General features: G+C 48.2%; 1 protein-coding gene across 1 annotated transcript in view; it reads left to right on the top strand.

Moving 5' to 3' along the window:
• LOC121840589 (neural-cadherin-like) overlaps positions 1 to 13,627 on the top strand; it is a 119,937-nt gene that overhangs the window by 81,214 nt on the left and 25,096 nt on the right. The window contains exons 10-12 of the mRNA XM_042304651.1: positions 202 to 372; positions 1,450 to 1,622; positions 6,257 to 6,424. Of these exons, the coding sequence (XP_042160585.1) occupies positions 202 to 372; positions 1,450 to 1,622; positions 6,257 to 6,424 (512 nt within the window). The remainder of the gene's footprint in view (positions 1 to 201; positions 373 to 1,449; positions 1,623 to 6,256; positions 6,425 to 13,627) is intronic.

Genomic DNA, 13,627 nt, shown 5'->3' with positions numbered 1-13,627 from the left:
GACTGTACGTATCTAGAGGACATCAGTAACATTCGGTAAAATACATTGTGTGTGTGTGTGTGTGTGTGTGTGTGTGTGTGTGTGTGTGTGTGTGTGTGTGTGTGTGTGTGTGTGTGTGTGTGTGTGTGTGTGTGTGTGTGTGTGTGTGTGTGTGTGTGTGTGTGTGTGCGTGCGTGCGTGTGTGTGTGTGTATGTCTCCAGGTGTGATTAGCACCACAGTGAGTTTCGACCGCGAGCGCCAGAGAGAGTACTCCCTGTCTGTCACGGCGACAGACCTGGCCCAGGAGCCCCTCATCGGCATCTGCCAGATCACCATCCTCATCGCCGACCAGAACGACAACGACCCCAAGTTTGAGAACAGCCGTTACCAGTGTAAGAGTCACCTCTGTCACTCCTCCGTCACCTCTGTCACACCTTGGTTCATCTCCGTCACGCTCATCATTTCAACCTCTGTCCTTCTCCTGTTTGGTTCAGACAATTTCATTATCAAATGTGCCTGTTGGTCTTGCCTTGTCCAATACATAAATCATCTTATCAAGGTATTATAAAGGTATTATCTTGGCTGCTGTCTTTTAATCCCCCTACACCAAATATGTTTTTTTAATGTTGAGTGTTGCTTAGGGGAACCAGTGTTCTCTCTCAGGGTTGCCCTGCCATAGACACAAAGGGACTGTCCCCTTATCCAAGCTTCCCTCTCCCCTCCTCCACACCCCTCCAGCAAGTGCTTACTAAACCCTTTGCTCGATATTCCACCAGGAATTCAAATGTTATTCCATTCTAAAGCCAACAGAAGAAATGAGTTCAACCCGTTCCCCCATAAAATCCTGTTTAAGGCCCGGGTACCAGGGATTTGTCCACTCGTGTGAGGGTTCCCTCCCTCACCTTGTTGTGCCAAGTGTAGTTTAAGGTCAAAGGTCAAGTCAAAACTGTGCTTGCTCAGCAATGTCCAACAGCTCAAGGACCCAATGTCCTCTTATCCCAGTCCAATGTCACTGCCTTGTGGCTTCTGTGTCTTAACAGTTTTCAAGGTAAAGAAATATTGTGAAAGGTAAGACTTAGCAGCCCCCCTGAAGTCCCAATAAACCATATGCTGATGTATATATTAAATCACAAGTAATCCTGGAAAGCTTTTAAGACTGATGAAAACGTTGACGCCTCCCTGCTCTCCGGAGTCCGTGTTTGTTTACCATGTGTGCAAATATGTGTGTTGATAAGCCCCATGTCAGAATCCCTTTTATCACATTAGAACAAGACTGTTGGAGTGGCTTATTAACTATTTAACAGGGAGACTGAAATGTTTCTAGGACACACGCATTTATTTCGGGTCTCTGTGACTGAAATGCGTTGATTTCAGCCGGAAATTGCCACCACCGCTGCTGTTGTTATTGCTCTTGTTGATGTTGTTAGTTGTCGGCGGCGATGTTGATGTGTTAACCCTTCATGTGGCAGACTTCCTGCGCGAGGACACGCCGGTGGGGACTAGCTTCCTGCGAGCAGCGGCACACGATGATGACCAGGGGAGTAACGCCGCTATCGCCTACTCTCTGTCCCGTCAGCAGCCGGCCTACCTGCACATCAACCCCAGCACAGGCTGGGTGTACGTCAACCACCCCATCTCACAGGTGTGTGTCTGTGTGTTGTGTGTGTGTTTGGTGTGCGTGTGTGTACCTCTTCTCTATGCACCACTGGTCCAGTACAGGTGTTTTTACAGCCTCCTGCACTCCCACGTGTGTGTGTGTGTGTACAGCACCACCCTGTGCTCCCTCCCAGTGTGTGTGTGTACACTGCGTACCGATCCTTCCGACTGGCTTGATATCATCCACTGAGACTGCTGCACACTCTTCCTACCTTCCTCTGTGGATGCATATTAAACATGGCACAGTCTGGAATAACAACAATGCCCCTGTCTCTCTATATGTGTATATATAGCACTATGTATCTTACCCACAGCCTGAGGAAGCATTGTATTCACACATGCATAAATATATTTACGTGTGTCTGTGTGGATGCGTGGGTGCGTTCGTGCACGTTTATTTCCGACATTTGGCTGTCTCCCTCCAGGCAGAGGGGACTTGACATCGTGCAGAAACGTTATATTTGTAGGGGTTTGTCGGCGCTGAGCTCTCTTTCTATTGTTTCGCTGTCTTTCTCTTCGCTCTCGTGCGCTCTCTCTCATTGTCCAAGTCTTCTGTTTCCTGGTCTCTCTCGCTGTATTCTCTTCGCTCTCGTGCGCTCTCTCTCATTGTCCAAGTCTTCTGTTTCCTGGTCTCGCTGTATTCTCTTCGCTCTCGTGCGCTCTCTCTCATTGTCCAAGTCTTCTGTTTCCTGGTCTCTCTCGCTGTATTCTCTTCGCTCTCGTGCGCTCTCTCTCATTGTCCAAGTCTTCTGTTTCCTGGTCTCGCTGTATTCTCTTCGCTCTCGTGCGCTCTCTCTCATTGTCCAAGTCTTCTGTTTCCTGGTCTCTCTCGCTGTATTCTCTTCGCTCTCGTGCGCTCTCTCTCATTGTCCAAGTCTTCTGTTTCCTGGTCTCTCTCGCTGTATTCTCTTCGCTCTCGTGCGCTCTCTCTCATTGTCCAAGTCTTCTGTTTCCTGGTCTCTCTCGCTGTATTCTCTTCGCTCTCGTGCGCTCTCTCTCATTGTCCAAGTCTTCTGTTTCCTGGTCTCTCTCGCTGTATTCTCTTCGCTCTCGTGCGCTCTCTCTCATTGTCCAAGTCTTCTGTTTCCTGGTCTCTCTCGCTGTATTCTCTTCGCTCTCGTGCGCTCTCTCTCATTGTCCAAGTCTTCTGTTTCCTGGTCTCGCTGTATTCTCTTCGCTCTCGTGCGCTCTCTCTCATTGTCCAAGTCTTCTGTTTCCTGGTCTCTCTCGCTGTATTCTCTTCGCTCTCGTGCGCTCTCTCTCATTGTCCAAGTCTTCTGTTTCCTGGTCTCTCTCGCTGTATTCTCTTCGCTCTCGTGCGCTCTCTCTCATTGTCCAAGTCTTCTGTTTCCTGGTCTCTCTCTCTGTATTCTCTTCGCTCTCGTGCGCTCTCTCTCATTGTCCAAGTCTTCTGTTTCCTGGTCTCTCTCGCTGTATTCTCTTCGCTCTCGTGCGCTCTCTCTCATTGTCCAAGTCTTCTGTTTCCTGGTCTCGCTGTATTCTCTTCATGTATTCTTGTTTTTGGTGTGGTTTGTCATTATAGTTTGCTAGCTTAATTGTTTGTATTCACAGCTTATCATACTGTATGTAGGCCTACAACTGTTCAATGTATGCCATTGTTTAAAAGTGAATATCCTCTGTAAGATTTTACAGTCCCGTTCGGGAGTGCAGAGGTACAGTTGAAGTCGGAAATTTACATAAACCTTAGCCAAATACATTTAAACTCAGTTTTTCACAATTTCTGACATTTAATCCTAGTAAAAATTCCCTGTCTTAGACCAGTTAGGATCACCACTTTATTTTAAGAATGTGAAATGTCAGAATTATTTATTTAATCTTTTATTTCTTTCATCACATTCCCAGTGGGTCAGAAGCTTACTAACACTCAATTAATATTTGGTAGCATTGCCTTTAAATTGTTTAACTTGGGTCAAACGTTTCGGGTAGCCTTCCACAAGCTTCCCACAATCAGTTTGATGAATTTTGGCCCATTCCTCCTGACAGAGCTGGTGTAATTGAGTCAGGTTTGTAGGCCTCCTTGCTCGCACACGCTTTTTCAGTTCTGCCCACAAATGTTCTATAGGATTGAGGTCAGGGCTTTGAGATGGCCACTCCAATACCTTGACTTTGTTGTCCTTAAGCCATTTTGCCACAACTTTGGAAGCATGCTTGGGGTCATTGTCCATTTGGAAGACCCATTTGCAACCAAGCTTTAACTTCCTGACTGATGTCTTGAGATGTTGCTTCAATATATCCACATCATTTTTCTACCTCATGATGCCATCTATTTCGTGAAGTGCACCAATCCCTCCTGCAGCAAAGCACCCCCACAACATGATGCTGCCACCCCATGCTTCACGGTTGGGATGGTGTTCTTTGGCTTGCAAGCATCCCCCTTTTTCCTCCAAACATAACGATGGTCATTATGGCCAAACAGTTCTATTTTTCTTTTCTCCAAAAAGTCAGATCTTTGTCCCCATGTGCAGTCGCAAACCGTAGTCTGGCATTTTTATGACGGTTTTGGAGCAGTGGCTTCTTCCTTGCTGAGTGGCCTTTCAGGTTATGTCAATATAGGACTCATTTTACTGTGGATATAGATACTTTTGTACCTGTTTCCTCCAGCATCTTCACAAGGTCCTTTGCTGTTGTTCTGGGATTGATTTGCACTTTTCGCACCAAAAGTACGTTCATCTCTAGGAGACAGAACGCGTCTCCTTCCTGAGCGGTATGACGGCTGCGTGGTCCCATGGTGTTTATACTTGCGTACTATAGTTTGTACAGATGAACGTGGTATCTTCAGGCATTTGGAAAATGCTCCCAAGGATGAACCAGACTTGTGGAGGTCTACAATTGTTTTTTTGAGGTCTTGGCCAATTTCTTTTGATTTTCCCATGATGTCAAGCAAATAGGCACTGAGTTTGAAGGTAGGCCTTGAAATTCATCCACAGGTACACCTCCAATTGACTCAAATGATGTCAATTAGCCTATCAGAAGCTTCTAAAGCCATGACATCATTTTCTGGGGTTTTTCAAGCTGTTTAAAGGCAAAGTCAACTTAGTGTATGTAAACGCCTGACCCATTGGAATTGTGATACAGTGAATTATAAGTGTAATAATATGTCTGTAAACAATTTTTGGAAAAATTACTTGTGTCATGCACAAAGTAGATGTCCAAACCGACTTGCCAAAACTATAGTTGGTTAACAAGAAATTTGTGGAGTGGTTGAAAACGAGTTTTAATGACTCCAACCTAAGTGTATGTAAACTTCCGACTTCAACTGTATGTACGGAATCAATAGTATCTCTGGTGAATTTGGCCATAAGATTGATATCAACCGTGATATATGTCGGGTAGAGCTATGTAGCCATTGTAGATCTTACGTTGTTAGAATCTCTCTCTCCCTCTCTCTCCCTCTCTCTCTCTCTCTCTCCCTCCCTCTCTCTCTCTCCCTCTCTCTCTCTCTCTCTCTCTCTCTCTCTCTCTCTCTCTCTCTCTCTCTCTCTCTCTCTCTCTCTCTCTCTCTCTCTCTCTCTCTCCTCTCTCTCTCTCTCTCTCTCTCTCTCTCTCTCTCTCTCTCTCTCTCTCTCTCTCTCCCCCTCTCTCTCTCTCCCTCTCTCTCTCTCTCTCTCTCTCTCTCTCTCTCTCTCTCTCTCTCTCTCTCTCCCTCTCTCTCTCTCTCTGTCTCTCTCTCTCTCTCTCTCTCTCTCTCTCTCTCCCTCTCTCCCTCTCTCCCTCTCTCTCTCTCTCTCTTTCTCTCTCTCTCTCTTTCTTTCTCTCTCTCTCTCTCTCTCTCTCCCTCTCTCCCTCTCTCTCTCTCTCTCTTTCTCTCTCTCTCTCTCTCCCCCATTCTGCCACAGCTGAGAAGGAGAAAGGGAGAGGGGGAAGAGGGTAAGAAAGAGGGGGGAAGGTGGGATGCTTGAGGTTAGGTTCTAAGTGACCCGTACCAACTAGTGGAATATATCATAGAAAAGCCCCATCTCCTTGTTCTCCAAGTCCAACCACCTCCCAAAGTCAAATCAAGATGTGGAGCGAGTGACCCCATCTTCAACCTGTCACACAATGGACTTGTGAAGTCTCCCAGTTAATATCCCATATAAATAATGTTGAATATTCCTCCACTTTAAATGTCAGCCCTTTCTCTCATCGCACTCTTCTCCTTAGCAAGGATCTGTTTAACCAAGCTTTCACACTCCCCTTGCAGAGAATCATTTATCTGAATACCGGCATGTCAGTTGGAATGTCTCCTCTCTCATTGCTCTCTTTCTCTCTCTCTCCCTCCCTGTCTCTCTCCCTCTCTCTGTTTCTCGTTCTGTCTCTCTTCCTGTATCTCTCGCGTGATGTAAGGATGAACGACATCAGAGCAGTCTTCTGTAGACAGTAGGAAGGTTGTGGTTTAGAGGAGGAGGTCACTGGAAGGTCATGACACGGACTAAGTGGATAAGGTTGTAAATATGATGCATCTGATCTGTTACTTAGTGGATTGGAACAAACTGATGTAGACAGAGATAAAGACCTTCCAAGAGGGGAGGGGGGGTCAACCATGGGTTTTGTTCAGCTCCATATGCTTTCCATGTCTAACCTCCGTGTCGCCCCTCCTTCCTCTCTTCTATTTGTCGTCAGACGTCGAGGATCAGCCAGCAGATCGTGGCCACAGACGGGGGCAACAGGAGCAGCTCTGTGGAGCTGACCGTCATCATCACCAACGTACACAACCAGCCGCCCCAGTGGGGGCAGCTAGAGTACTGGGTCACCGTGCCCGAGAACACAGTTCGCGACGCCAAGATAGTGGTGAGTGGACCTCATAATGACCTGTTCCTTAACCAGGAGAGATGGTGACACTATGATATAAGGTCAACCATAACTATACATAGGTTTCTGGTAGTAGTGGTTGTGGTAGAGATGGTTCAATGCTCTACCAACTGCAACTTGGGGGAATGCTCCAAAATGACAGCCTAATCTCTTTCCAACTGACCAAGATAATAAAGACCCCCCAAAAGGAGTTCCCCAGCAGCAGCTTGCCAATATAGTGGGGGCTAGGCTACTATTAGTGCCTCCAGACAGACTCGCATCAACATCTCTAGGACCTTACTCCTGTCGGAGGGGAAAGTGGTTCTTCTGAGACTATTCCCATCCGTGCGTCCCGCCTATTCATCAGGAAAGAGAGCCTTGAGGAGCGGTAGTAGAAAACACACTTCACTTTCCCCAACCATCAGCATGTTTAGCAGGGTACTTCAAAACATTTCTGCCGAGGCGAGTACACAACTCTGCTGCAGTTCACCTGACGAAACATCACACTTTACCCCCGCCGCCTCCCTCCCAGTGCTTCTCCTCTTCCATCTTACCCCCGCCGCCTCCCTCCCAGTGCTTCTCCTCTTCCATCTTACCCCCGCCGCCTCCCTCCCAGTGCTTCTCCTCTTCCATCTTACCCCCGCCGCCTCCCTCCCAGTGCTTCTCCTCTTCCATCTTACCCCCGCCGCCTCCCTCCCAGTGCTTCTCCTCTTCCATCTTACCCCCGCCGCCTCCCTCCCAGTGCTTCTCCTCTTCCATCTTACCCCCGCCGCCTCCCTCCCAGTGCTTCTCCTCTTCCATCTTACCCCCGCCGCCTCCCTCCCAGTGCTTCTCCTCTTCCATCTTACCCCGCCGCCTCCCTCCCAGTGCTTCTCCTCTTCCATCTTACCCCCGCCGCCTCCCTCCCAGTGCTTCTCCTCTTCCATCTTACCTCCCTCCCAGTGCTTCTCCTCCTCCCTTCCAGTGCTTCTCCTCTTCCCTTACCCCCCTCGCCTCCCTCCCAGTGCTTCTCCTCTTCCATCTTACCCCCGCCGCCTCCCTCCCAGTGCTTCTCCTCTTCCATCTTACCCCCGCCGCCTCCCTCCCAGTGCTTCTCCTTTTCCATCTTCCCCCCGCTTCTCCTCTTCCATCCTCCCCCAGTGCTTCTCCTCTTCCATCTTACCCCCGCCACCTCCCTCCCAGTGCTTCTCCTCTTCCATCTTACCCCCGCCGCCTCCCTTCCAGTGCTTCTCCTCTTCCATCTTACCCCCGCCGCCTCCCTCCCAGTGCTTCTCCTCTTCCATCTTACCCCCGCCGCCTCCCTCCCAGTGCTTCTCCTCTTCCATCTTACCCCCGCCGCCTCCCTCCCAGTGCTTCTCCTCTTCCATCTTACCCCCGCCGCCTCCCTCCCAGTGCTTCTCCTCTTCCATCTTACCCCCGCCGCCTCCCTCCCAGTGCTTCTCCTCTTCCATCTTACCCCCGCCGCCTCCCTCCCAGTGCTTCTCCTCTTCCATCTTACCCCCGCCGCCTCCCCCAGTGCTTCGCCTCCCTACCCCAGTGCTTCTCCTCTTCCATCTTACCCCCGCCGCCTCCCTCCCAGTGCTTCTCCTCTTCCATCTTACCCCCGCCGCCTCCCTCCCAGTGCTTCTCCTCTTCCATTTTACCCCCGCCGCCTCCCTCCCAGTGCTTCTCCTCTGCCATCTTACCCCCGCCGCCTCCCTTCCAGTGCTTCTCCTCTTCCATCTTACCCCCCGCCTCCCTCCCAGTGCTTCTCCCTTCCATCTTCCCTCCCAGTGCTTCTCCTCTTCCATCTTACCCCCGCCGCCTCCCCCCCCGCCTCCCTCCCCCAGTGCTTCTCCTCTTCCATCTTACCCCCGCCGCCTCCCTCCCAGTGCTTCTCCTCTTCCATCTTTCCCCCCGCCGCCTCCCTCCCAGTGCTTCTCCTCTTCCATCTTACCCCCGCCGCCTCCCTCCCAGTGCTTCTCCTCTTCCATCTTACCCCCGCCGCCTCCCTCCCAGTGCTTCTCCTCTTCCATCTTACCCCCGCCGCCTCCCTCCCAGTGCTTCTCCTCTTCCATCTTACCCCCGCCGCCTCCCTCCCAGTGCTTCTCCTCTTCCATCTTACCCCCGCCGCCTCCCTCCCAGTGCTTCTCCTCTTCCATCTTACCCCCGCCGCCTCCCTCCCAGTGCTTCTTCTCTTCCATCTTACCCCCGCCGCCTCCCTCCCAGTGCTTCTCCTCTTCCATTTTACCCCCGCCGCCTCCCTCCCAGTGCTTCTCCTCTGCCATCTTACCCCCACCACCTCCCTCCCAGTGCTTCTCCTTTTCCATCTTACCCCCGCCGCCTCCCTCCCAGTGCTTCTCCTCTTCCATCTTACCCCCACCGCCTCCCTCCCAGTGCTTCTCCTCTTCCATCTTACCCCTGCTGCCATCTATGCCCGTCTTCATTTTGCACACAATTCAAAAGTATGCTACAAATGTTAAATGTAATGTTAGAAGATTTCCCCGGATAGTGTTTCCTTTAATAGTAGTGAGTCAGTTTTTGAAAAGGAGAGGGCGCGGGACGTATTGACGCTACTTTCGCCAAAATCATGTTCATTCACTCGCTTTGCTTCGCTTGTCGTTTTTGATAACATGTTTTTAAATATGCTCCCGGGCCCCCTTTTTTGACAACACCAAATTAGAATTGATCCCTCTATGGCAGGAGATGGCAGAAACACAACGAGCCACCCGGTATCTGTGTCAGCGTTGACACGGGAGACAAAGGCAGCAAGGAGAAGAAAGATGATAAAATGATACACCCTGTTAAGACTCTACAATGGTCTCTTATTGCCTCGGACTGAGAGAGACGCTTAATTACTGTATTCATCTCCTGACAGCTCAGCTCGCGTCCCCACAGCTTCACTGGGAGAGAAGAGAGAGAGAGAGGAGAGAGAGAGAGAGAGAGAGAGAGAGAGAGAGAGAGAGAGAGAGAGAGAGAGAGAGAGAGAGAGAGAGATAGTAGTAAATAAATGCCAATCTAATCCACTAGAGGCTCTTTACATATTTTAACACAGACGTCTCCCTCAAAGTGGTTGTTCCGTGGAATTGGAAAAGAGTAAAGGCTGTGTCACATTCTCTCATTCTCTCTCTTTCACAGTTTCTCTCTCTGGAACCTGTTGGTCGATAGCCAGATGACCTTCAGGTCTCCCTCTCAGTCTTTCTCTCCTTATCTCTCTCTCTCTCTCTTTCTTTCTCTCTCTTTCTTTCTCTCTCTGTCTCTCCATGTCTCTCTTGAACCCCTCTCTGGAACCGGTTGGTCGATGGCCAAAACCATTTTTCCCCCACCTCCACCCCCTTCCTCTCCTCTTCGTTGGTTCATCCCGACACCGAGGTGGCATTATTGCGGCTATGTAGATTGTTGTTTTAAATTTAGCAGGGCTAATATGATCTGTTAATTACATTGTTGCCAGGGATGAGAGACACGGATGCCAGAAATCTCCATATCAATGAGGCACTTCTCATGTTGAGAGCCAGTAGGATGGTTGCTTTTGTCTCATCAGCGCTGTCAACGCACTTTCCTCCTCAGGCCTCTTTTTTGTTGTTGAGGATGTGTGGGGGTTGATTTTGGGTCCATCTCTTTTTGAAGTGGAGTGATGGAGCATGAGGAGAGTGCCTTGTTGTTTACATACCCTGGGCTTATTCATTGGGGGGTGCAGCCTGTCAAAGATAGATCTGACACAATTCTTTGATATGCTAAACATACATACATACCAGAAGTCACCCACTGCAATACACAAGGAATATGAAGCAGGTGAAAGGTTGACGACGGAACACGAACACAACCCTTTCTCTACACCAAAACATGCTCAAGGCCAACCATTTAGCTTGACAGCAGTGGAGCTAATGCTACGCTAGGCTAGGCTAAGCTAGGCTACGTCTCTGAGCCGCTTAGCCCCCCAGACACCATTGATGTGTAATGAGATGATTTCTCATTAGAGCTAAGTCCGTGCTGCCTCAGCTTTAGTCTTTTTGCATTGTGCCATTGAGAGGACATGCTAGGCACCTCTGAACTGAAAGAAAAATGCGAGAAATGCGAGAAATGGAGTTTCTTGTGAATTGTTGACTTATTGAATTCAGATGGTCTTGAGCACTTTCTTATGAACATGAACATATGGAAGATGATTCTCGTAAATGTTGGATGCATGTTGACATCTTATGGTCAAGCTTATGAGCCCTTTATAATGTTGTTCATGGATGCATTATGGCCTAGTTACCATTCATGACAACTTTATTAATGGCCACATGACCCCATAAAGGTCAACTATTACTGTCTACTCTGTCTCTTGTGCAGTGACTGTGCATGTGCCAAAGAGGCCAGTCCCAATGGCGCTCTGCATGTGGTCTCATATGTCTTCGCTAATAGAAAAACACACACCACTTTCCCTAGAGATCACCGAGCCCTGTATGAAAGGGTGGTGCTCTTCTACTCTCAACCCTTTCCTTCATTGATTTCTCTCGGCTTCTTTCTTTTTATCTTTCCTCTCTTCTCTCATCTGTCTCCCCCCCCACCACCACCCCACCCCACCCCCTCTCCCCCTCCCTCTTCCAAACTCTTTCAGGGAGCTCCGTAAGTTGGTGTAATGGTCCACTATAGTCTCTGTAGTGTGGTGGGCTCAATAGGTTTACTAATGGTGGTTAACGGCAGCCTCTGATTGGATGGGCAAATAATATTGCCTCCTATAAAAGCTTTCAAGATAACGGCTGCCGGGAGTTACCATGGTAGTCGCTGGCCTTTTAATGGAGAAAACTTTCAACACTTCCAACCGTTAGTGGAGAATCGTTATTAGCCAGAGAACTTGTTCACTCTCTCTCTTTTTTTCTTCTGCTCTCTCTCTCTCTATTCATTTACTAACTGTCTTTATCTACACTCTCCCTCTCTCTTTCTCTCCCTCTCACACTCTACAATGTCTCTCTGTACTAGTATAACTTGAACAACAAAGCACTTCACAACAATTACACTGAGTTTTTTCCTCTCTCTCTATCTCTCTCTCGCTCCACTCTAACTAAGTACAGTATTTACTCCCTGGTGTGGAGTAACTGCAGCAACTGACTGTTAAAATCTGTTCTGTGCTTTGGGAGCCTTCACAGTAATTCATCCTTAGAACTCTAAATACAAATTAGGCTTGTTAAACAGTATAATGCATTCATTAGCATCCCTGAGCTGCCTTGTTGTGCTACCGAGTGCCTTTATTCATCTACCCTACTATCTCTTTTTTCTCTCTTTCCCTCTCGCCTCCCTCCTCCATCCATCTATCTATCTCTCCATCTCCCTAATTAAAATTTTAAATATCAAGCATCTCATTGTGGAATTATCTCAAGGAACGATAATTAGCGAATTTCCAAACGCGGTAATTGCAACCTTGAGGAAGTAATTAAGGGGCCTTGTTCTTTAGCACGTCGGCGAGATAATGGGGTATCATTCCCATCATGCTCCTGTTCCAGGGCTCGCCCCCGTAAACCGGGGAGGGGAGGCCCAGTGCGTAATAAGGTGGAATACAAGAGGTTGGACAAGTTTTTGTATTTTCTCAGCAGATAATCAAAATTAATTATTGAAGCAAAACTCATGCTGGCATGAATATTTCAACACAACAAGGCTTTTGAAGCAAAAAAGTGAATTATTTTTTTGTGAGAAGCTGAGGTGGGTGGGAAGTTGGGGGTCCACAGGGGCACCTCTGTACGTCTAGAGGTCTCGCTAACGTACTAGCTCGCTACTGGAGGGATAGAGAGAGCGCCCTCCTCCACTGAGTCGGAAAGGAAAGTCTGAGAGGTTTTTGCTGTTGCGTTATCTTCAGGTGTTCTCCCTGACTCTCTCTTTCTTTGTCTTTAGCTCTAACCAAGCAGAGTGAGTCATGGACATACAATACAACAATGCTACTTTCAATGTTCTCCCTTCCAATGCTTTTCCTCTTATGTTATTGCAATTTCATAATGGGTAACAATGGGTTTTGGTGTTGCTCGTCAGATAATGAATTATTATTTTGTTTTTGTTGTGCTTCCAGGATTGTTTTTTTTTCAGACAATGGCTCACAGTGCAGTCTAGCATGTCCAGATAATCACTTGAAAAGTTCAAATCTATCCGGTGCCATTTAGATTTTCCATTGTTGGTTGGAGTCCAAGAACAGTGCCTGGTTACACCCCAGTCAGTCAATGAGAAGATTGAATGCCTTTGTTTGCCAGACATGGAGTCAAAGGCTACCATTCCATTATAGCTCTCTCTGCTGTAATCTCACGTTCCTATGCTTCCGAAATGGACGATTTGCAAATGTAGACAGCCATGTCAGAATACTGTTCTCCAGTGTAGATATGGTGAAGTTTAGGAGTTAATGTGTGTGTATGTGTGTGTGTGTGTGTGTGTGTGTGTAGAGCCTCAGCTGGATCGAAGCAGAATGAGTGGTGAAGTGAGGTTCATTCGGCCATGGTTAATGTAATCCTTCCCTGTCAAGGTTGTGACTCTGTGGCTGTGTGGCAGGGAAAGGACAACGTGGGCCTTAAAAGCTCTAGTCTGTATACACACACACGCACACACACTGAACGGCCACACAGACAGTTACATACACAGAGCACACACACATACAGTCACAAACACAGCATTGTGGCAGGACAAGTGGCGAAGAGAACATGGGTCTTAAAAGCTCCACGTGCTTCCTGCTTTTATAGGTCAGACCATTCTGCTGCAGGGTACTGCACAGGAACACACCAACACACACAGTTTGATTCGGAATAACACCGCTCTTCAACATTTCTCAGGGTTCACGAGTATCCTTGCCCTTGGTTAAAGAGGTTGCCTCTCTCCTCACACATTCCTGCTCAAGCCATTAGAAAAGTGCAGTCCAAACACGTCCGTAGATAGTATGGACCATTATGTTGACATGTTTGGACAAGAGCTAGAACTATGAATTATTGAACACACTTGAACATACTATCATCTATGTAATACATGCTCCCATTTATGGAGTTTGTTTGGAGGAACCCTTGAAGTAACAAATGATTTGGTGCCAGACAACGTGCAGCTGTGACCCATAATGGAGTCCTCAGAACAATGAGAATCCGGCCTGTTGTCCCTGTGAGTGTAGGATGACGTCCATGCAACCGCCCCATATGTTTCATACAGAGAGGGAAAGAAAACATTCTCACACCTGACCTCCATACTGGTATAAACAGGAAAGGGGGGACATCAATAAGT

The sequence above is a fragment of the Oncorhynchus tshawytscha genome, linkage group LG23 (genome assembly GCF_018296145.1).
Source record: "Oncorhynchus tshawytscha isolate Ot180627B linkage group LG23, Otsh_v2.0, whole genome shotgun sequence".
Taxonomy (NCBI): Eukaryota; Metazoa; Chordata; class Actinopteri; order Salmoniformes; family Salmonidae; genus Oncorhynchus; species Oncorhynchus tshawytscha.
This window is presented reverse-complemented; position numbering and strand designations above follow the sequence as displayed.